Genomic DNA, 24,474 nt, shown 5'->3' with positions numbered 1-24,474 from the left:
AGACTCATTGGCCGCGTTTCCCAAAGAGATTCGCAGAGATGCTGCGCAGAGATGCTGCGTAGAGATCCTGCGCAGGTTGTACGACGGGTCTTACGTGCGTCCATACAGGCTGCGCAGTACCATAGCAGCCACGTAGATTTCAGGTCATGCGTAGCCTACGCAGCTTGCGTAAGAGCCTGGGACCCGGCGAAACCTACGCTCTACCCTCATTAGTAGCAGCTGGTTGTGCCCAACGTGCTATCGGTTCCCACGTCCACGGCGTTACGTGTCTGCTAAAACTACATTCGGGAGACAGAATGGCGTATCCTACTCTCCTCCTACTCCTGGGAGAGGCGTAGCCCTGAGTGCTGTCCTACGCAGCAGTTTGTAACGAGCGCCGACACCCATCGTAGCGAAATAGATCTATGAAAAGACCGACCACACACACACACACACACACACACACACACACACGCACACACACACACACACACACACACACACACATATAATTTATATATATATATATATATATATATATATATATATATATATATATATATATAAAATTACGGCCGGGCCGGTGCGTAACGTGCATGCCTACCCAAAAAAACAGACATACAAGCTGTCAACGCACTGCGACATGCCGTGTCGATAGCTTGCAGATCTGTTCTTTTGGGTAGGGCGAGCGGCTGCGCTGCTTCGTCCTCTATGCATGAACCCGAAGTTTACAAATTGTACTCTCACAGATGATCCGATCGTCTGATAAAAACATTAAGCATATGCCAAGTTAACTAAAGGTATATAAATGATGCTGAGCTAAACATGTTTCCTTAATTTCGAAGTTTTATAGTTAAACGTTATGATTAAAGTCCCCAGTTCCTCTCACAAAGTGACAGCTCTTGCTCCCCATGTTTATGAACGGTTAAAAAATCTTTTGAAAATAGCAGATCTACAAGCTCACAATGCCTCACAAGCTTGTAGATCTGCTATTTTCAAAAGATTTTAATACATATTAAATTTGGGAAATGGGACATTCTGCATATCTTTACTTTTGGTATTTTAAGTATATTTAATTTACTTGCATAATGGGGACACTTTAGTGTTTTATTTACCTTGCAGATGTCACCTCACCGCTGTAATTTAATTCATAAATATATTATTCAAAAGTTGTATTTGGAGTGGACTGCTTCAGGACATCTGACAGTTGGCTCTGGTATTTTTATGATCCATTTCACTTTCGCAAAGGGTGTTTAAACTGCTGTGTAGCGTAGGACAGCACTACGTAGTTTACGTAGGCTTTACGTAGACTTCGTCCAGGAGGTCTTTACGTGCATGTTGTCTCACGAATGTAGTTTTAGCACACACGTAATGCCGTGCGCTTGAGAACCTACGACGATGGTGCCTCCTGAAGCCAGTTTAGATGGCACGTAGGGCACACACAGCTGCTACTAACGAAGATAGTGCGTGGCGGGGTTGCTACTGCGCAGCTGCATGGAGGCTCTTACGCAGCTTCTAGGCTACGCATGAGCTCAAATTCGTTTGGGAAACCCGGCCATTATCTACTAGGTGTAGAGTGTAGACTGATATATTGCCCCCCCCCCCCCCCACACACACACACACACACACACACACACACACAGACAGACACACACACACACACATAAACTAAATTAAGACTAGAAAATGTGCTCCTCGGAGCACAGGTCTCCGCCAGTACTGTTCCTGATTAATCCTGTCTTACCTATTTATATTACATATTGTCACGTGTCACTTGACCAATGTTAGCTTGGCTGATGGAAGCTCACTTCAAAAAATATAAATGATTTTTTGAAGTGACACACCTATTTATAGGTTTCTATGTCATCATGCGTCTCGCTAGCCAATCAGAGCATTGGTGACAACAATATTGTCACGTGTCACGCGAAGCTTGACCAATATTAGCTTGGCTGAGACGGGGGAACACACGGAAGGACAAGAACGAAAACATACTCTCCACCTCTGGCGGAGACAAAAACATACTCTCCACCTCTGGCGGAGACAATAATTGTATCTGTGTTGTTGGGCGGTGTAGCCGCCCCTATAAGTGGGGTTGAGACACCTCGTTAGTATTAGTTTCCTGCACTGTGATTGGCCCACCTAGCCCACCTAGCTGTACTTTGGCTGACTCTATTGGCTGACTCTATTCAGCACTGTGATTGGCTAGCGAGACACATGATGACATTAATAACCTATAAATAGGATTATGCACTTCCAAAAATCAATTTTTTTGGGAAGTGAGCTTCCATCACTATGATGACCACTGTGATGACCACACCGCCCACTTCACACTGGGTGTGATTTTTTTTTCACTTTAATCGGGGTAGTGCTGAGTAAATGTGTTACTATATAATATATGTATATCCTATAGGATTTTTTGGACCAGTGATTTATAGTTAGGAACCAACTGGACCCTTAGTGACACGATCTATAGCTCAACTTTTCCTTTCTTAGCCTCCTTTTCTGGTGGGGTGGTCCAGCGTAGTTTGAATTCAGTCGTCTGTTTCGCTAGCGCCATATGCAGCTGGGAGAGAATACAATGAATTTAAAACAGTACCATAAATAAAAATTATTAATTATTCCTGACGTCAGACAGAATGTGCAATGTCAGGTGTAATAATAATATTTAACCTACTTTATACTAAACTAAATGAAACAACATCCTCATACATCACTGCCATACCTGCTGAAGAAGTTGGGCTTGTATAGCTGGATCTGTCAAGTCCCCATCACTCTGTATCCGCATCCTCAGCACAGTCTGTCTGGAGCCTTAGAACGTGCACACACACACACACACACACACACACACACACACACACACACACACACACACACACACACACACACACACACACACACACACACACACACACACACACACACACATTTTTGATTATTATTACAAAACATATTATCCACTTCAGCCCTATACATTTACGCCATTTGAAAACAGTCAATCTACAAGCTCACAATGCATCGCTTCGCGATGCATTGTGAGCTTGCCGATCTGCTGCAGATCTGCAGATACATTTGAAAACTTGCGTAAAGGGACCTTCTGCATAATGAGTACTTTATACTTTTGGTACTTTAAGTACATTTTGATACCAATACTTTTGTACTTTTAATCAAGTAAAATTTTAATTACGGACTTTTACTTGTAACAGAGTATTTCTACATTGCAGGATTGATACTTTTACGTAAAAAAGTAAAACAACGTTTTTTTTTAAATGTAGTACTTTTTCCACCACTGATTGATGCACACACACACACACACACACACACACACACACACACACACACACACACACACACACACATGTGCGCATAATACACTGAATATCAAGATGATGGCAATCAGTGATGAAAAATGTATGTCATTCTCTTACAGGCAAAAATGTACAGTAACAGCAAACATGTTCCTCACCTGCATTGCAGATGAAAGGCAGTGCCTTGCGACAGAGATGGGTGCGCCATTCCTTTGTGGAGAAATCCATTGCCACACAGTTCGGTGGGTTTTGGGGTTGTCCTTTTGCCCACTTACGGAAGGGTTTGAAGTTGGTAGGCCAAGGCCATACCCATTCCTTTCGTCTCAAGCCGATCCATGATCTTTCTTTCAAGAGCTTCCGTACAGCTTCATTCTCACTTGGAGTCGCTATTGTTGCCAAATCGGTGTAATGTGCTCTACAGTGGTTCCTGGCGTTGAAGAAATTGGTTTGCTTTTTCACGAGATGGTTTGTTTTGTTGTCCCCGTTTTCTAGTTGGGAAAGATGAGATTGTATTAAGTAAGTTATTGGCAGTGGTGGAAAAAGTACTCAAATGTTTTACTTAAGTAAAAGTATCAATACTGCAATGTGGAAGTACTGTTACAAGTAAAAGTCCGGAATTAAAAGTTTACTTGAGTAAAAGTACAAAAGTATTGGTATCAAAATGTAATTAATGTACCAAAATCAAAAGTATTAAAATGTTTGAAAATAGCCTAGGTATAAAATAGGGCTAAAGTGGTTAATGTATGTTTTATAATGTAATTATTTATATCTGCAAAGTAGCTAGTAACTACAGTTTTCCAATAATTGTAGTGGAGTAAAAGTACAATATTTGCCTCTGAGATGTAGTGGAGTAGAAGTAAAAGTCTAGACAATTGGAAATATACTCCAGTAAAGTAAAAGTACCTCAAAATTGTACTTAAGTATGGTACTTGAGTAAATGTACAGTACTTAGTTACTTTACACCACTGGTTATTTGGTATTATTTAAAAACAAGATAAACACATTAGTTTGTTTACAGTGGCTCAAGTACTCACGAGTGAAGCAAACAAAGTAATTTTTTCCTTGGCACTTGCCACTACTCCAAATTCCATTGGATTGGTGCATAGTTGCGCAATCTTTGCCGTATTTGGGCTCATTTCTGTCCCAGTTGTAAAACTGGGGAGACTGTCTGTCTTGGTGGTCTACTGTCCACCACCAATAAGACATATTGAGTTGCAGTCCTAGCCAGGCCAATTCATTGCTGGATGGTGTGGGTGTGATTTTCTCCAATATGGATTGTTGGGTTTCGTCCTCTACTGTGGCCAAGTTAGTGTTCTTATCTCTGCAGTATCTCAGGGCCTCGGTCCAACTCTTTTTGTGGTGAACAAAATCATAGTCGTGGGAGGAATAAGAAGGGATGATGCCGAACCCTGAGGAGAGAAGGAGCACTCCTGTCATTCATTTCAACACATGTTTATTTGATTGATTGATTGACTGACTGACTGACTGACTGACTGACTGACTGACTGACTGACTGACTGACTGACTGACTGACTGACTGACTGACTGACTGACTGACTGACTGACTGACTGATTGATTGATTGATTGATTGATTGATTTTATTGATTCATTCATTTATGTCATACATGCAAAAATAATCAAAACAACACACTTATTTAGGTGTTGAAAAAAAAGATAGAATAAATAAGAAAACGTTCTACATCATACATTATTTAAAGTATGTTTTATTTTTAATTAGTTTCTATTTGTTGACTGTGAAATTTTTTGTCACAATTATTTTAAGCAGAACTTGAAGGTGGATTTACACTTGAATGAAAAAATAGCACAACCTGGTAATTATTTCCAACTCGAACAGCAGTAACATAATGTATACAAGGAATTTAGTATGCAATGGACAAAACATGCAACACCACCAGTATGGTCCTTCAATGTCTCAGAAAGTAAGCCTCACCTGAGACCAGAAGGATTAGCAGAAGCATCTTCACCTCACTTCTCTGAACCTTCACAAGAAACTCTGAATCCGCAAAACAAAGCATACAAGAGATATTGTTAAAGGTTTTTGATAGACTATCCCCTCAAACTATTTGCACCCTTAGTGGCTCAGGGGTAGAGTGGCCGGTAGGGCGGCCCGATGGGGAACACGAAGTTCCCAGTTCAATCCCAGGCTCCTCCAGAGTTAGTGTCAAAGTGTCCTTGAGTAAGACACTGAACCCCCAATTGAATAAAGCGCTTTGGATAAAAGCAGATATAAATTCACCATTTACCATTTAAAGTCAATTCAAAACAGCCTAAGAAGATAAAACAGTACCAACAACCTGAGACCCAGGTAATATCCATTTTGGTTTCAATGAAAGAGGCAAGATTATGTTCTTAACTAATTATTAACATAAATGATTAGGTATTTTGAATAAGATGAATGGCTTTTCAGAGAGAAAGCTCATGAGGCCTACATTTGTTTAAATCTCATAATTTGCTATAAACTCTTCTTTGTGCACTGCAAATGTCATTGCAGTGGAGGAAAAAGCTAATTTTTTTACTTAAGTAAAAGTATCAATACTGCAATGTAGAAATACTCTGTTACAAGTAAAAGACCAGAATTCAAATTTTACTTGAGTAAAAGTACAAAAGTATTGATATCAAAATGTACTTAAAGTACCAAAAGTACTCATTATGCAGAATGTCCAAAAAGTTTTCAAATGTATAAAAATCTTTTGAAAATAGCAGATCTACAAGCTAGATCGGCTATTTTCAAATGGCCGAAATGTATATAGGGCTGAAGTGGGTAATGTGGGTTTTGTAATAATAATCAAAATCTACACAGTAACTAGTAACTAAAGTTTTCGAATAATTGCAGAGGAGTAAAAGTATAATATTTGCCTCTGAGATGTAGTGGAGTAGAAACATTTATTATCATAATGTACTTACCAAAGTTGAAACTGTCTATACACTGCCATTGCTTCCTCTTTCATCATGGTGTAAAGATGCTGTGAGCACTGTCCCGTCTTCCTTCTGATTGAGAGATCAGGTGCAGTGTCCCCTTATGTTAGTATATTTCTACCCACAGAGAGCTTGCAGTCTTCAGCTTTTAATATGTAAATCTGTATTCTACAGCACTTTGGTCAACGTCTTGGATCCATGTTGTTTTACATGTGCTTTATAAATACAATTTACTTGCAATCCGAAGACATTTGCAATTGTGTTTAGGGAAATTGAAAACATCAGTGGATTTCAGGACATGTTTTGGTACTGTGGGTTTAAAAATTCAAAACAGATTAGCTTGGTATTCATTCGATTCAAAGATACTTAGTGGCCAAAACAAAGGGTATCACTACAGGAATTTGAGAGTATTAATGCCCCAACCTCATCAATACAGTATAGCATCATCATTCAATGATTTTAGCTGTGGTCATTTCAGCTTTCTTCACTGTTCCAAAAGTACAAAATTCTATAGCACAGTAGAACAATGGAGCACTCTTCTCCAGTGTTTCCAGATCTTGCGAGAGAAATAAGCAACCAGGTCTATGAAAGCAAGCCTAAAAGAAGCGACTAGGCCACATAAATCAGCTATTTGAAAAAGCTCACAATGCGTCATGATGCGACGTAGATCTGCTATTTTCAAACCAAATCTTGAAAAAAAGTGAAAAATGTTGAATATTTTTTTAATAATTCTTGTATGGGGGTCCCCTATTTCAGATGGGGGTCTGTGGACAAATACATATTAATTTTGGGGGGTTTCCTTGACATAGGTAGCAAGCCCAAATCGTTCACTAGTTTGCATTTGTAAGGTATCCATTCCGTTAAATGTTCTGTCTTTATTTTAATTGTATTAACAAAAAATACATGTTGTATTTGTATTGTATTGTATTGTATTGTATTGTATTACTTCCAGGAAGACTTGACAACTAACAGGGATCCTAATGAATCATGAAGAATAAATAATCTTAATTTGCCATTATAAGTCAAATTAAATAAGTATCTCTGGTCCATAGCGTTAGAAGCTCCTTCTAATGCTATAATGGGCCAGAGCTAATGTCAAAGTATAAATCTCTTCAATACACATTTTGTGCGCATTTTCACAGTGCTTTGCCTGCTATACGACACTGAGATATTGTGTCATTGTTAGCCAAACTTGCTTGTCCAAAACAAGGCTAAAGATTGACAGACTGTAGATAATGTGCTATGAGAAAGGGTCTAACAACTAGATACTGCATCATCATCAAATAAAATAGATAAAATGTCATTGTGAGAAAATATTGTGCAGTAAATCTATAAATTGATCAATGTTTTATAAGATCAGTCCATACAGGCCACGGGAAAGATAGGCAAACAAATTATTCTCGAGAACTGATCATTTCTTATTCAAAACATTTAAATTAAGCAGGAATCCTACTGCCGCTTCTCTTCCCAGATTTGCTTTTGTTATAACAGCAAACCCTTGACTCGAGTTGAACCCGTATCAGTGTGGTAATCCTGTCCCAGTTGACCCAGTACCAGTAATGGTCTATGGTAATTCTGGACCAATCTTTGAATGTAAATGATGCATCCTTGCATATGTGAGTACGGCCACATCCACACTAAAGCCCTATTCTCATGAGACTAGTATTACGTGGGGACTTCTGGTCATTTGCAATATTAACTACAGAGGACGTACATTTTAATCCAGTGCGAATAGGGCTGTTTTTGTTTAAAAACACATAACACATAACTTTTGCTACATTTGCACCTACTTTAGCATCCACACTACTCTGGCATTTTTTAACCCCTAAAATGGAGACATTTAACTCTTACCCTGCCAGAGTTTTTTCAGAACAGTCTGTAGCCTCTGCCAGGGTTTTGACCGATTTTGGTACCTTTTCGCATAGCCACAAAATATTTTTCTCAAGTATGATTGATCCCCAGAAAATTTCTTATCACAGATGAGATTCAGGTGTGGTTTCACAAATGTCAACGAGGTCAATTTGACCTTGTTGTCATGTGTTGTTTGATGTTTGAAAATAGCTCAAAACCAGTAGTTTCAAACCAAAAAACATTGTGAATTGTTTGTCCGTTTCAATTTTAACATTGAAGTGGATGGAGCAGCAAATCTTTGGAAATTGTTATCTCCTTATTCGTTTGGAATATCGAAAAGGTGTCAATACTAAATAATTAGAGAATCTTTTTAGAATTTTTTTTTTTTTTTTAAGTTTTTTTTTAATTATTTTTTTCAGGACGTTTTTAAACGTCTTTGGCAGGCAACAGCTAATTTCTCAAAGACGTTTATAAACGTCTTTGGCAGTTATAGAGTTAATAACACTTCTGACAATGTTTTAATTGTTGAGTATGAGTGAATATTCTAGCAGCTGTTAACCTCGCGTCGCCAGGCTTTAAACTAGTATTTTGTAACGATACTACTGCCTATGCCAGTAATATTCAACTGGCGGCCCGGGGGCCAAATCCGGCCTTGTGTTCCAATGTAAAATTAAATGCAAATATTTTTTACTAGATGGTTAGTTGTACAGGATGACCATTTCGACTTTTGGCTCACTCAGGGTCCCAAATTAACACCTACAGTACCAGTACTGCACTTGCAATCAAGACACTGCATCAGGAACCTAAATGCGGGTAAATGTAATCTTTGGTGCGTAAGTCACCCAAAAGAAAATCACTTGGGTCAAAGTATAGCTCACCTCATATGTAGGCTACTTAAGAAAAGCATCTGGTGTTAAAATATGTATTAACTTAAGTATCAAAAGTAAAAGTATAAAGACCTTTTCATAGTATAAAGAAACAAAACAGCCTGAAATGTTGTCTTCTTCTTCTTCCCTACTTCTAACTACTTTCAGAATAATGTAGCTTTCAAGTAGTTCAGCTTTACTCTTTCAAGTCCACACTGAAGAGACACTTGTTTACTCAGGCTTTTGGCAAATTGTTTATTTTTTGTATTGTAAAGCGTCCTTGGGTTTCTGAAAGGTGCTATATAAATTCAAGTTATTATTATTATAATTTGTGTGGATTTTGTCCATCTTCCATCTTCTCCATCTTCATCCATTTCAAACACACCATAGGAGCTTGTGCTCTTATCACACGGGTGCCCAAAACTAAATGAAAAAACCCTTCATTCATACGAACATGTAAACACTTCACCTTGCCAGCCTGCCTCCAATGCTCTTCACACAAAGACGCTTCCATGCCAGGGACCCGTGCACAGAACACACTGAAATATCTACTTACTATTTTCTTAATATCAAAATCTAAGCCTGTGCACCAAGGACTGACACAGAAATGTTCCTATCAAACATCAAAATGCATGAATGCAGTATGATAAGTTACCATAATGCACATAATGTGTCCATTATTGTGTCCTATCGGACCTATAGCACACAGCAAACGGTTTTGTCGCTGTTTTATCAACATATTCAAGTGAAATGCGTTGGTTTTATAGACAATATTTAACAGCAATATTAATATAGCTACCAATATGTATGACACCTGAATTTACCCACGGAATAAAGGTTTATAGCCTATATTGATATCCATCTATCGATACAGACAGACAGACAGACTTTCTGTCTGTGAGCACAGCTGTCCTGTGCTCTCATTGGCTGTAACACAGATCTTCTCGGGGTGTGGTCGCAACCCCATTCATACTGTATGATGTCCAGTCGGTGACAGAGCCAAATATCAAACGTGCTAGATATCTATAAACACTCGGGAAGGCATCACCGAGTGCTGGAATCGCGACAGGATCGTCTCACAGAGCCTTTCACACACAGCGAGCAACACCTCAGCGAGCAAAGCTCGATCTTGCGTCAGATCGGGGGTTTTGACGGCGAGCGCCAAAGTAGATCGGCGACAGCATAATCAGTGTTCGGGCCCTTACTAGGAGGATGAGGCCAAAAAGGATGACTACAGAAGTATGGGGAGCGTTAATGAACAGAGCTGCAATGACCCACATTCATGAAATATGCATAATAATTAAAAAGTAGTTCACCCAAAGAATTACGGTACTTCTTTTCTATCTGAACTACTCCTTTAAGACGTGCAAGATTTCATCTTAACCACTTAAACCCTATATTTAGTTGGCCGGAGTCTCCCCGGCTCTATACTAGCCCCCTCCTGTGTGACACTAGATATCTTTGCCGAAAATAGCCGATCTACAATCTCATAATGCACATGCATGTGTGATGTGGTCCGATAAGGGGTCTATACATACAGGCCAGCCCTGTTCTAGATGGCAGGCCCCTTTGGGTGCCACGGTGTAAAAACATATAAAAACACGTTTTGCCGAATAACCTAAACCTGAAAAAGGACGTCTGTATAAATGACAAACGCTGCTCATAAAGTATTTCACATTATGTTTGCACAGGTGTGTGTAGACTTTATGAACGCCTATTAAGCTATACTTGACAGGATAAGGGACTTCATTAAACGTAGACTACCGGATTTGTGCAATAAAAGTAGCGGAGAGATGAGAGCAACAGCCCTGTTTGAGTCAAGAAAAGAAGGAAATGAACTGCAGTAATAGAACGCGTTTATTCCCCAGTCAACAACACAACAATTAACAAAACAGTAACTATACAGTAGGGTGAGGAGTGACTTGGTAACAGTAGTAGAACATTCCCCGCAACTCCCCAACGTCATGCACCGTCACAGTCGCTGCTAGCCCCCCATGCTCCCTCCCCTCTGTCTCCAGCCACAACAGTCTGGCGTCCGGGTCCTCATCAGAGAACTGAAGCAGAGACCCGGAGCTCTGCAGAACCCTGAGGCACTGACCCAACACCCGGCTGGCCTTGCTTCTTCCCTCTTTAGACCTCAGCAATGCGTCTATGGTGCCCTTGTCCACGATAAGGTCCAAACTGTGAGACCCGTAATGTCCGTGGAGCTCGGCACAGTCCAGTTCCAAGAAGTCGAGCCGAGAACGAGGGTTCTGGGGTTCTAGGGTCTGGGCTCGCGTGTGTTCCTGCATGAGACCCACGGCTACGGGCGAGATGTCCGCACAGGTGACGTGGACGGGGACGGGCGAGTGTTTGTATATGCCGGGCCCCACCGCAGAGGTACCACAACCCAGGTCCAGGACTCTGAGCAAGGCACCGGGCTGCTGAGACTGAGACTGTGACTGCAGGGTTGGCAGGATGAAGCTGCGGATCGAGTCGAAACCAAAGAACCACTCGAAGTTCTTGAAGGTTGCCGTTGCGCTGCTGTTTTCGGTGTAGAACCGGTCCCAGGTCGCTTTCTTGTCCATGTTTTCAATTAGTTCATCTATGAATTACGCACAAAAGGAAATGGATATTTCACTGATATGCAAATACACTGTCAAAACAGAGCTCAAAACAGCAGCACAGAACTAGAACAATACTGATAGAATTTGCTTGAAACCTGCAACTGAACTCTAGTTGGACCAACATAAAGTAAGTGTTTCTTTATACATAAACCATAGACATAAACCCAGTGACCTAGTGACATGATAGCCTTGATACAAGACATCTTATGTGACAGTCTTGGACGATCTTCAACATAGTGTCTGCACTTTCTCCTTTGTTGGTAGATACATCTACATAAACGTTCAGATTTCAAATATAAAGTGCTTACCCCATGGCAACGGATGTTACAATCATGTTCGGGCTCTCAGAAGTACCCGTATATTCCGTATTGTTCAATAAAAAGCATTTTATTCCGATCGGTGGCCATGTTCTTCGTATTTCCTCCATGCTTTGAACTAAGCGACCCTATCGGTTGGGAGATGTACTGCACTCTGATACCTTATAAATAACTATGAGAAAATGACCACCAATCAGATTAAAATGCTATTTATTGAACAACACGGATGATATGGGTACTTCTGAGGGCCCGTACCTAATTGTAACATCCGTGGCCATGGTGTAAGCACTTTATATTTGAAATCTGAACGTTTATGTAGATGTATCTACCAAAAAGGGAGAAAAAGCCAAGACTATTTTGAAGCTCATCCAAGACTGTCATATAATATATGACAGTCTTGTACCAAGGCTACAACAGTAGCTAATGTTAGCTAGCTAATGCATGTTGTGTTTGTGATTGCACTCAAGTGGGTAAACTTACTGAAAACTACATTCAAACGTACCTATAAGAGAAGACGAATGGTGCCGTATACATGATGCCACTGTCACAGCTTTCCATACATGCCTGTTCAGACATGACAGCTTGAGTGAAAAGAGAGCCATGCTTGCTGCCCTTGACAAGTTGAGATCCCATAGCCTGTATGGCCGGCTGGCCTGTGATTGGCTAAAATTGGTTGCCAAAGCAACCGTTGTAGCATAATACAGTAACCTCGCGTCACCAGTCTTTCCACCTCGGAGGACAATAATACAGTGGTTCTCAACCTGGGGGTCCTCACATTATTTTGGGGGGGTCCCCAGATGACAGTGCAGTGAAAATGTAAGGCCTTTCAAGACCTTTTTAATACCTCAAAACAATTAAATAGCCTAAATAAAGACAAGAAAAAGAAAAAGAATTACTGCAAACACTCAAAAGTAATCAACAAACTATTCAATAAAAACTGGTCAAACATTGGCCAAATTGTCAAATAATAAGAAAGAGTCTACATTTTGAAAATAGCCAATCTACAAGCTGTGAGCTGCGGCTATTTTCACAATATTTATCTGTGGATCCGAGTCCCGAGGGGGGGGGGGGGGGGTTCGTTATCCCCTGTTCAAATATAATTATGGGGGTGGGGGGGGGGTCCCCAGTTCAAATATGATTATTTTGGGGGGTCTCGGCCTGAAAAGGTTGAGCACCACTGGCATAGTATAGTGATAGTAGATTTGTTATACGATTACTATACAGAATTTGGAGGTGATGACATTGTCCAAATGTATGATACTGCAGTAGCCTGTTAGTTTAGCCTTTTAAGAGGTAATGATTCCAACCAAAGTTGACTCTAGTCACTCTACTGAAATTAAACTCTAGGTTTAGCTTATATATTGGGTAATTAGCACTGAATATTTATAAGTGTAAAGTAAAATGTATTATTGGCAAAAACTAGTTGTTCCTCCGGGCTATGAGATATGTACTCTAGTCCAGTGGTTCTCAACCTGTGGGTCAGGACCCCCTGGGGGTCCCCACATGATTATTTTTTTGTGAGGGTGGGGGGTCTCCAGTTCAAATTATTAAAAATGATGATTATTTTGGGGGGGTCATGGCCTGTAAAAGGTTGAGAACCACTGCTCTACTATAAACTGACTTGCTTGAACACATTCTTCAATGGTCCCCCTGCGCCATCTACTGGTGAATTAGTTACATCTTGGCTGCACAACTGCAGCATGGCCAGTTACTTTCTTTGTCCACTTAGTTTGATTTCCCCACTTTCAATAGCAGCCATTTTTCTTCTTAGTGATAAGTGCCCATAATTCCGTGTTTAGTTTATAAATTCAGTCAAATACTGGCACTGTTCAGTAAATGAATCATTAGTATAGCTTTTGATGACAAGTTATTTTAAATAAGGCAACTTCACACAAAAAATAAGATTTAAATCCCTTTAATAAAACTCAATGAAACGCAGTGTAACAAAGGAAAATAATCCAACAAAAAAGCAAGTAGATAACATTTACAACCACAAAAGAAAAAAAAAGCTGTACAACTCTAAATGCCTGGAGTCACTTCTATTCTTCCAAAGATTTTTTTTGTATTTCTTTTAATTTTTTTTAATTAACCATTTTGTGATGATTTGGGGAAAGAAAAACTTGGAGTGAGGGATAAGGGAGGTACGTATCATTGTTTTTACATTTCAGTTCTTCCTCTCAAATAAGTGTAATCTTCGTACACAGATATATGCATCGTAAACGTGGCTGTTTTCTTTTCTTTTTTTTAACCCACTGTTGTCGTCTACAGTGGTGGAGGAGGGGGGGGGGGGGTGGATGAGGAGAGTCGATTGGTGGGGAAGTCGAGGGCCAGCGGTTTTCCCTGTTATTTGTATAAGATGTCATAATGGCCGGGTCTGTAGAGGAGGAAAACGCGTGGTTCGCTGCCCTCGGGAAAGACGTGGTGATTGACCGTTCCCCCCTCGCCCCTGTCCATGTACTCCACCAGGATGGAGACGTTGAGGGCCTGGGCCAAGGCGATGATGTGAATGTGGTCGCTCTCTTTAGACATTGGCTCTACCTCCTGGGGGGGGGGGGGGGTAGGAAATATGGGGAAGAGAGAGGGCACTTAGTTTGTTTTATGATGGCTGTGCAAGAAAAGGGCTTAAATCACATGAACCCTATATACCAGTAGTTCTCTAACTTTTTCATGTCAAGGACCCCCAAAATGTTATGTATTTAGCCGTGGACCACATGAACCCTATATACTTAATTTATCGGAATCCCTCCGGGCCCTGTACACCGAATGAATACAAGAACGCTGGCCCCAGAACACGCTTACCCGGGGTCAAATCCGGCGACCTCGGAACGGTCGCCACCAGGTATTCCAAAAAAGTAACCTCAGTAAAACTATGCCTAAACCCAACCTTATTCCTAAACATAACCTCAGTAAAACTATGCCTAAACCCAACCTTATTCCTAAACATAACCCTCAATAAAACTATGCCTAAACCTAACCTTATTCCTAAACATAACCTCAGTAAAACTATGCCTAAACCTAACCTTATTCCTAAACGTAAACTCAGTAAAACTATGTCCAAACCTAACCTTATTCCTAAATGTAACCTCAGTAAAACTATGCCTAAACCTAACCTTATTCCTAATCTTAACCTCAGTAAAACTATGCCTAAACCTAACCTTAACTTAAGTAAAACAAATGGGGCGAGTGGTCCGCGAAAAAGAATTGTGTTTTGAGGCGAGCCTTCCGGTTACCCACCAAATCTCTTCGCCGGAAATACCCAAAGTTAATGACAAATCGCAATGCGTTTAATGTTCGCCTATTATGACATGCCCAGAATAGGGATGCTAGGGTTCATGTGGTTAAAGGGAAATGCCACCTCAAAGCAACATTCAAATAATTTACCAGATCAAGGCAATGAAGGCATAACTGATTAGTCTTCTAATGTGGCTGCCTGGCCAAAGCCATTTCTGCACAGAAATATCAGTCAGCACAGCAGTAGAAGTACAGTATGCGTCATTATTACGCATACCTCTGCCCTTACTGGGTCTGGGTCTCAATACCGATACCTTGACTTCAATACGGGTTCCTGAATAATACTTTTCCCCTCCCCCCCAATACCAGCATTGATAAAATGCATTGGGAAAAAAAGAACCCACCTGCTGGCAGAACTCCTTGACGGAGCGCCCTCCCTCTATGAAGTGCTGGAAGAAGGCGTGTTCTCGCTGAAGGTAGCCCGACGTGAGCAGTCGCAGGTACACGACCAAATAGTCCGACACGTTCTGATCGTTGAAGGAGCCAAGAATCTCCTGGAGACTCGGCTGTTTCTCACACAGCTCTATCAGGTCCATAAACTGTTAGGGTGAAAGGAAACAAGAGCACCGAGCATCGGCATTAAGTTGTGTTATAATAATCAATGGGTGGTAAAGCTGTAAAGCATGCTACCACTGCCAATTGCTTTGAAAAGATTCACACAGCTTAACATTACCATAATGCAGGCAGGAGATGATACTAGTCACAGTTGGCAGAGTAAACAAACAAGTATCCAACAGTGCATAAAAACGTATCTAGTGAACTATTATACAGTAAAATAAACTCTTAAAATAAAACGTGGATGTTGGGCCCTCGGCTGGTGCAGGGGAAAAGTACCTGCCCACTGCCAAGCGTCTAAAATTAACACAATCGGCCGTGTCAGTGGAAGGGAAGCCTGGCGGGAAGTGGGATATTTGTTATGTACTCCTACGGGTTGTTGGGGGGGGGGGGGGGGGGGGAGCTTAACGGGAGGAGTAGGTTGGAGGCGCTACATCCTCCTTTCCTCATCGGCAGGTGAGCCAATAGGATACAACAGCAGAGGAATTAACACATTCCCTGCCATTGACGGAGATCTCCGTCATTTCAAATCCAACACTTGACTGCCATTGACGGAGAAAAAAAAAAAAAAACACGTTTTTATAAATTACGCTAGAGGGCGCTCTTCACCAACCTATGAATGATCCCTTGACTGCAAGAGAAGGCTAGAACCAGAAATTACGTCATCCCAAAAAAGTCACTCTGCTCCCTCCAATGTTATGAGATTTAGAAAAACACATCTAGCTCGGATTTCTTCTTTTTTTGACTAAACGACCCATATTTAACACATTGGGTGCCAAAACCGTATATATACGTTTTTTTCAAAAACTGACGTCGGGTGCCAAAACCGTATATATACGTTTTTTGAAAAAATAAATAAAAAAAACAGCACCAGGAGATATCATTGTTCGAAGATTTAGACTCCAATCCACTTCCTGGTTAACTTATGACTTCAAAAACCTGTATCTCGGCTCCTGTGTACTTTTTTTTTTACAATGTTAATTTAACTATTTTCAACTGGCTGCAACTATGGAACGGATTACCGAATGTTTTTAAAATTTTCCCCCCGATTGTACGAGACCTGTATGTGTGTAATGAGGGGATCACCGTGAGGACGGTGATCACTGAAAATATTTTGTGACTACTTGAAAAAGCTTCAAAAATGGTTAAAAATCCTGGCACTCAACATATAATATTTTAATAAACCTCTGGCACCCCAAGTGTTAACTGCCAATAACAACAGAATGGACGATTACGGTAAAAAAAAAAATCGGTGTATAGACGAGACCCTTCCCCTCCCCCCAGATAGCTTGTGTTACATGTGTGTCCACATCGTGGCTTCCGTGGATCGTCAAAATACGGTAAAAACACTGGGAGTGGCGGATGAATTAATTCATACCTGGCAGAGAATGTGTTAATAGGCATAACGACTGAATTGGCTACTCTACCCTCCACTACACCACTGGCTGCAGCGTTTATTCAACGTTCATTCTCTTTTGTCATAACATTTCTACAGAGGCACACTGTATATCATTTTATTTGTATTCTTCTGTTTGTACAGAAGCTAAAAAAAACTAAAAACACAGTATTATAGGGTCCTACTCAATGCCTCAGTCTTATTGAAGAGATAGATTGAATAGGGACAGATAGTCAGGGGACCATATTTTAAATGACCAGGATATTGCATAAAGCGGCATGCCCCATGCATTTTCAAAGCACCTTTTCCCATTTGATGTTAGCTGTAAAATGTACTGTTATATTGTGGGTTTTTTAAATCAATAAAATGTATCACATATATACAAACATTATTGCCAGTACTCCTTACATTTTGGTGGGTGCTCCAAACGTTTTTGAGTTGGGAGCACCTGTGCTAGCAAGAAAAAAGTTAATTTCAAACCCTGCTATGATAGGGACAGTAACCATTTAAAATTCATCCTGTAGTAATTTAAACCACAGGATGTGTGTCCCACTTCTGGACTGATTGCACTGAAACGGTGGCCACGACAACATGTCTTGGTGCAGAGGCAGTGAACTCACAGTGTTGTGGAAGTCTTCAATGGTAAACTCAGTGAAGCCCTCATTAACCAGGTCCAGTTTGCTTTTAGCTGCCACTGCTTTGAACCTGAGGAGACAATGCAACTATCCATCAATAGATCTTAATGGCATCTTTATTCTGCCAACTAGTTGCTGTATTGGTTGAATTTGAGCCAGATATTAAAAGTTGTTCTACCTTATTTTATGTTGTGCCAACGAGTTAAGACACAAAATGTAAATAAATGCAGATTACTGGCCAAGTCTGGTACGAGACATAAGTGGCTAGAGTTGGGGACAAGTCTGAAATAACAAACATAAAATTGTGGACTTATAAGGCTTGAGAAGAGAACATCCTCTGGTGGAACTCTCATACAGGCATGCAAACAGCCCCGAGGTGAAAAAGGTGACAACATGTTGTTTTCTTTCGGGTCAGGTGTCACACAATTGCTCTATTTGGGTTCAAAAAGGTGACTGTAGCTGAAAAGTGACACTTACAGGCATGCAAACAGCCCCGAGGTGAAAAAGGTGACAACATGTTGTTTTCTTTCGGGTCAGGTGTCACACAATTGCTCTATTTGGGTTCAAAAAGGTGACTGTAGCTGAAAAGTGACACTTTTGCATGTCTGCTCATAACATTCACCTTTGAAGTTCTTTGCTGTCTTCCAGCAGGGACTCGAGATGTGAGAAGCCAAAGGCTCTGTAGAAGCAGTTCCCATCTGGCCGCGTCTTCCGAATGTAGGAATATTTTTTGTGTAGGTCCTGATTAAAAGCAACAAACAAGCAGATGATTCAACCATATAAGACTTTTGCAGTAAATAAACATTATAAACATTTAACAGATAACTTGGAAAAAGACAAAGGCGGGCACTGATCAGAAGAATAGTTCACAGTTCACGTGTATCGGGTGCGCGGCTCTGGCAGAAATAGTATCTTAGAAAAGACCACCAGCACTCACTTGGTCCTTTTAGGATTTCTTGTTTATTTAGTCAAATGCCTCAGCACAGCAGATCACACACGACGGACGTTTCGGCCCGCAGGCCTTCCTCAGCGTCAAACATTTAAAGGACCATGGCATTTTTTGCCCATTGACTATGGCTCATGGTTTACTTGACATACTGCAGAGTGCCGACCATATTCCAAAGAATACTGTGGTTTGTCTGATTTTCAAGGAAGACACTGGATTCGTATGCTGTAGGTGATGTAAGGTTAGTTATCATTGTATCAACCCTGGTGTTTGAGCCAGTACGACACCAATCCAGTCGGACCAGCTCAGCACATGTGACTTGTACGATGCATGGTTCAAATGTGTGCTGGACACAGACCGAATTGACAGCCCCTTTGCAAAGTGATTAGTTCATTGACTAAAACGACACTGCTTACACATGCATTCATACTAGCTGTCTTACATCTCAATCCCAGGTAGATTATTTATGACAGAGCATCAAACCAAAATGCTGTGCGTGGGAGGCCATTCGAAACCTGTCTAGCAATGCACCCAGCTCAGCAGAGCACACACCCTCCCAGTCATCTGAGGATAACTATGAAATCGAGCACCTGCAGCTGGCAAAAGAACGAGACCACCACCACAGAGAAGAGAGATATGTCCTCAGCTCTCCATCGAATCTCTCTTGGACGCATAACCGAGAGATGCCCATCTAAAGCGCAGCAGCAACAGAATAAAAATGCTCATGTACACGTCATGTGGTCAGCTACAAGACCACAAAGTGTTGCATTCGCGCCGCGTTGGTCTTGTAGATCGGTTTGTGTTTAGCACGCGACACCGCTGTACGAGTTTGACTTGAAGCTGCTAGCTCAGAGCTCACGCTGATGCAATCTCGCGAGACCAGATGCTGTGTAAGTTTCAGGTGCCCAAAGTCTCACGAGAACTCACAAGGCAGAATATTTTTTATTTTCATTAAAACTTTTTAAGGTCGAACCTTCTTTTATTTTTTGTATTCAAAGGAATATTCCAATATGGAATATTAGTCGACAGCCGTAGCGCTGGAGCAGGTGACATAATGAAAGAAACATGGTGGTATTACTGTCTGGTACCAATACCAAAAAAAATTGTCTGAACTTGTAGATCTGCTACTTTCGCATTAAAATGGCGTTAACAAAGAAACACGGGGTCGCACCGGTGCGCGGGACGGCTCAACGGACCAGGGCTTGCGCAGCCCGAGTCGGTGCGTCACTTCCCGGCCTGCCTTTCGGCAGACAAACCTCCGCCGCGGAGGCACAAGGGGATGCCTCCTCCCCATGCCCACCAGAGGAAGCTCTGCCCTGGGTAGTGGAGCCGGGGGAGGCCCCTGGTCCATGCCCGGGCGTAGGCAGGAACCACTTTGCGCATGTCAAAAAGTTATATTCCGAATGAATGCTTTGGGTGGCGTAAACGAGGAATACTTTTATTCAGATTCCATGTTAACAGTTGGGTAGGAATCTCTGTTCGGAATTAGTTAATTCTGAATGAATAAATATTGTCCATGTCAACACAGTCAGTGTGAGTGCAGTCATCTGAAAGCATTTGGTGTGGTTAGACTGACCTTGATCTTGAGCTGGTAAATGGTATCCTCCTGAGCGTACTCTGACTGCAGCACTGACAGTTCGTGTCTGGCAGACACTAAAGGATTACTGGTGGCAATCTGGACACAGGCACACACAAAAAGCATGTATGGAGATTATTAGTGGCATAAAAGCCGGACATCTTCGTCTGTAAACAATTCCATTTGGCATTGATAAATAAGACGGCTCTCACCTCTTGTGAAATTCTGTCCTGCTGAGCAATAATGGCCTCATCATATGCGAGGCAGTTAACCCCTGCTTGCGGAGAGAAAAGGGAACAATAAATTAACCCATTCAGACCTGAAGCCGATTCTACAAATGTCTTCTAAATCCCAACAGGTTTCTGAAAAACGTATGTTTCTATATCAGTGGTGCTAAAACTTTTTCATGTCAAGGACCCCCAGTATGATATGTATTTGGCCGCCGACCCCCATCTCAAAATGTTTTGTTCCAGGGACCCCCACAAGCAAAGAATAGTTAAAAATGTTTGCTTTAAACAATATATATTCAAAGATTTGCACACATTTTCACGATTTTTCAAAAATAGCAGATCTACAAGCTCGTAGCGCGGCATTCGGTGCCGCGCTATGAGCTTGTAGATCTGCTATTTTTGAATAGCCAAAGTGTAAAATAATGTTGTCTCCTATATACAGAGGAGACACTGAAAGGCCACTTTCACGGCTAATCTGCAATACTGTATTTTAAAACGCTCAGCTAATGCCGACTGGTAACGTGAGACATTACCTTATCGATTATCTGAGACAACAATCAATATTAGACCTCACATTACAAAGTGTTACATATCCTCTTCATCAAAACCTCCATTTTGAGAAAGACGGTGAATATCGGTAACTAATGTTGGGGGTTCAATGGAATGAGACAAACTGCCTTCTGTTTAATGCTCGTTAATAACCTGCATGACATATATAGAGTATACACATGCCTATATAAGGGTGTGTGTGTGTGTGTGTGTGTGTGTGTGTGTGTGTGTGTGTGCGCGCGCGCGCGCAACTTGTCTTTGGGTCTTCTCTATATTTTTAGTCAGTTCGTTGTCTTATCAATTATTTTCTGACAGTACTGTAGTAAAGTTGCCTTCGTGAATTTTGACAGTTGCCATCTTTGTGGCTACTGCCTATAGCAGGGGCATTCAACAGGGGGTCCGGAACCCCTAGGGGGTCCTCAGAGTTACTCCAGGGGGTCCATCAAATCTTTGTGATAGGATTTTTTTTTTTACATTAACAACTAGAACCCTAGTATCTCTATTCTGAGTAACATTAGCCAAAAATAGCAGATCTACAAGCCGACAACGCCTCACGCATGTGAGCTTGTTTTCGGCTATTTTCCGGCAAAGAGTTTTGTAGTGGGGAAAAGGAGCTAATCAAGTACCAAGTATTGAAGGTTTAAGTGGTTAAATGTCTGAAATGAACAAAAAAACATAAATTTACATAATACTGATGATTGTCAGTGAAGCTATCTATGAAATTGAAAAAAAGTTGAATCTGCAACACAAAATTGTATGAAATGTTGTGGGGGTCCCTGCTTCGTCTCTCGCTCAGCTAGGGGGTCCTTAGGCTGAAAAACGTTGAAGACCCCTGGCCAAGTTATATGTTTCTTTTTCTATTCTTTTAATACAGTGTTTTGACCACTGTCCGTTTTTTTTAAAGTTGTTTTTGACAAAAGTTACCTTTGTGCCATCATGTCTGCTATGTTAACACAAGTTAACCCTTGTTGCATTGTCTTTGTTCTTTCTACACAAGTTAAATTTGTGCCTTGTTGTTGTTCTCTAAGGTTTCTATATGATTTAAAGGTCTGTGGAGCGTCAGCTCTGCAGTGAAAAGGAAAACAAAAACATTGAGTAGAGTAATAATGCGTTTTGACGTCCAAATAAACCTTCTGGGGAACCAGACATTAACGTGTCTTTGGGGCAGTTCTGTTAAACATCCCCAAAGAGCACGAAAAACACCTTCGTGTCGTTTAGTCAGGGACGTTTTATCCTCCTTTGTGTAGCCAGTAGCTCCGTTAGCATGTTAGCCTGCTAGCCTAGCAGCTAGCTCTGGCCCCAGTGTTGCCAGATCGTGTGAGAGATATTAAGCAACCAGGTCTGCGAGAACGAGCCCAAAAGAAGAAACTACTGGGCCATTATGAGCACTTTAAACCCAATATACTGTAGGCCTCTATATACTGTACACGTTCACAACGTTATAGATCTGCTATTTTCAAAAATCTTGAAATAAAATGTGGAATATTTGGAAGATCTTTGGTTTTTCAATATGTAGATAATTTGTTTGTTTACTTTGATTGAGCTCCTTAGTTTCCCCCTTGCCGCCCTTCTTCTTCCCTTTCTTTTATCATTTTTTTCCTATGGAAACAACAATACGATGGGAACTATCCACGAAAACTAATTTCACCCACTTTTTTTTACTTCTGTGTAAACCTGATGATGTGACAATAAAGCTGATTCTTCTGATTCTGAAACATTCTAACAACAGATATCTGGTACGGGGCTCCCAGTGGTACAGCATATTTTCAGATGGGGGGTAAGTATCAATACTGCAATATAGAAATACTCTGTTACAAGTGAAAGTCCAGAATTCAAAATGTGCTTGAGTAAAAGTACAAAAAGTATTGGCATCAAAATGTACTTCAAGTACCAAAAGTAAAAGTACTCAATATGCAAAACGTCGTTTTAAAATCATGTATTAAAAATATTTTGAAAATAGCAGATCTCAGATAGTGGAGTCAGATAGTGGAGTAAAAGTACAACATTTGCCTCTGAGATGTAGTGGAGCAGAAGTTAAAGTACTGAACATTGGAAACACTCAAGTAAAGCTAAAACACCTCAAAATTGTACTTAAGTACAGTACTTGAGCAAATGTAAGCCCCCCCCCCCCAAAAAAAACACATTTACAAGCTACTTCACAGAAGAAAAAACAACCCCCAAAGTCTCTTATAACAAGCAGACATGGCAACCACTGCCTCTGATCACTGCATGTTTATCACCGGGTTTGTCTTTTAGATTAAAGGGACGCAGAGACAGTTACCATGGCGACCAGCCACGGTAACTATCGCCATGGGGCTTTGATCGCAGAGAAACACACAATAATACAACCTGTACGGTGTGTTGTTTAAACGTCGGTGTTGTGTTGTTGTTTATATCTCACCCTCCAGCTCCACCTGATGTGATGTTTCCTGCTGCTCCTCCGCCATCTTAGCTGTTGGGTGAACAATAGTCTCGCGAGACTAGGTGAACAACTATTCTGTTTCCTGTCCGTCTCCTGCTTCTTCTTCTTCATCTTCTTGGATTTCCGGGCACATACCGTTGGCGTGTTGCTGCTGCCCCCGCTGTTGGGTCTTGGGTACTGCCTGCCCAGCAATGGTGTAAAGTAACTAAACATTTACTCAAGTACTGTACTTAAGGACAATTTTTAGGTACTTTTACTTTAGTGGAGTACTTACAAATTTCAGCACTTTTACTTCTACTCCACTACATCCCAGAGGCAAATATCGTACTTTTACTCCACTACAATTATTTGAAAACTTTAGTTACTAGTTACTTTGTAGATTTTGATTATTATTACAACATTTGGCCATTTAAAAATAGCCGATCTACAAGCTCACAATGCTTCGCGATGCGACGCATTGTGAGCTTGTAGATCTGCCATTTTCAAAAGATTTGTATACATTTGAAAAAAATGGGACATTCTGCATAATGAGTACTTTCTACTTTTGGTACTTTAAGTACATTTTGATACCAATACTTTAGTACTTTTACTCAAATAAATTTTGAATTCCAGACTTTTACTTGTAACAGAGTATTTCTACATTGCTGTATTGATACTTTTACTCAAGGAAAAAAATGTAGTACTTTTTCCAACACTGCTGCCCAGTGCCCACTCATCAGGGTAACCAGAAGACTCACCCCAAAACACGCTCGTTTGACCCCCTTTTTTTAGTTTAGGAATAAGGTTAGGTTTAGGCATAGTTTACTGAGGTTACGTTTAGAAATAAGGTTAGGTTTAGGCATAGTTTTACTGAGGTTAGGTTTAGGAATAAGGTTAGGTTTAGGCATAGTTTTACTGAGGTTACGTTTAGGAATAAGGTTAGTTTTAGGCATAGTTTTACTGAGGTTACGTTTAGGAATAAGGTTAGGTTTAGGCATAGTTTTACTGAGGTTAGGTTTAGGAATAAGGTTAG

The 24,474-nt window shown here is 40.9% G+C and overlaps 2 protein-coding genes across 3 annotated transcripts; both read right to left on the bottom strand.

The window, feature by feature from the left end:
* Positions 1 to 10,778: 10,778 nt before the first annotated feature.
* Positions 10,779 to 12,487, bottom strand: cskmt (citrate synthase lysine methyltransferase). Its single transcript, XM_080451478.1, has 2 exons — positions 12,365 to 12,487; positions 10,779 to 11,523 (listed from the first exon to the last, which is right to left on the bottom strand). The coding sequence occupies exons 1-2, from the start codon at positions 12,462 to 12,464 to the stop codon at positions 10,838 to 10,840; spliced, it is 786 nt and encodes a 261-aa protein (XP_080307604.1). The 5' UTR covers positions 12,465 to 12,487; the 3' UTR covers positions 10,779 to 10,837.
* A 1,274-nt stretch (positions 12,488 to 13,761) lies between these two features.
* On the bottom strand, positions 13,762 to 23,534 carry LOC308102476 (ubiquitin thioesterase OTUB1-like). Of its 2 annotated transcripts, none has more exons than XM_080452205.1 (7): positions 23,442 to 23,534; positions 20,474 to 20,535; positions 20,262 to 20,360; positions 18,362 to 18,480; positions 17,725 to 17,809; positions 15,498 to 15,692; positions 13,762 to 14,403 (listed from the first exon to the last, which is right to left on the bottom strand). In XM_080452205.1, the coding sequence occupies exons 1-7, from the start codon at positions 23,485 to 23,487 to the stop codon at positions 14,206 to 14,208; spliced, it is 804 nt and encodes a 267-aa protein (XP_080308331.1). In that variant the 5' UTR covers positions 23,488 to 23,534; the 3' UTR covers positions 13,762 to 14,205. The 2 variants fall into 2 exon arrangements, with proteins under 2 accessions (XP_080308331.1, XP_080308330.1); XM_080452204.1 differs by having other exon boundaries at positions 20,474 to 20,538; positions 23,442 to 23,499.
* Positions 23,535 to 24,474: the final 940 nt, after the last annotated feature.

This window comes from Gymnoscopelus braueri (genome assembly GCF_963280865.1).
Source record: "Gymnoscopelus braueri genome assembly, chromosome: 15".
NCBI classification, from domain to species: Eukaryota; Metazoa; Chordata; class Actinopteri; order Myctophiformes; family Myctophidae; genus Gymnoscopelus; species Gymnoscopelus braueri.
This window is presented reverse-complemented; position numbering and strand designations above follow the sequence as displayed.

What these genes read in the sequence shown, in the direction of transcription:
- LOC308102476 (XM_080452204.1), bottom strand. Translation starts at nt 23,487, where the DNA reads ATGGCGGAGGAGCAGCAGGAAACATCACATCAGGTGGAGCTGGAGG. An exon ending in AGGACAGAATTTCACAAGAG is followed by an intron (nt 20,361 to 20,473) that starts GTGAGAGCCGTC and finishes GCCTGTGTCCAG; the next exon opens with ATTGCCACCAGTAATCCTTT. An exon ending in TTTACCAGCTCAAGATCAAG is followed by an intron (nt 18,481 to 20,261) that starts GTCAGTCTAACC and finishes GCTTTTAATCAG; the next exon opens with GACCTACACAAAAAATATTC.
- cskmt (XM_080451478.1), bottom strand. Translation starts at nt 12,464, where the DNA reads ATGGCTCTCTTTTCACTCAAGCTGTCATGTCTGAACAGGCATGTATGG. An exon ending in CCATTCGTCTTCTCTTATAG is followed by an intron (nt 11,524 to 12,364) that starts GTACGTTTGAAT and finishes CGTAATTCATAG; the next exon opens with ATGAACTAATTGAAAACATG.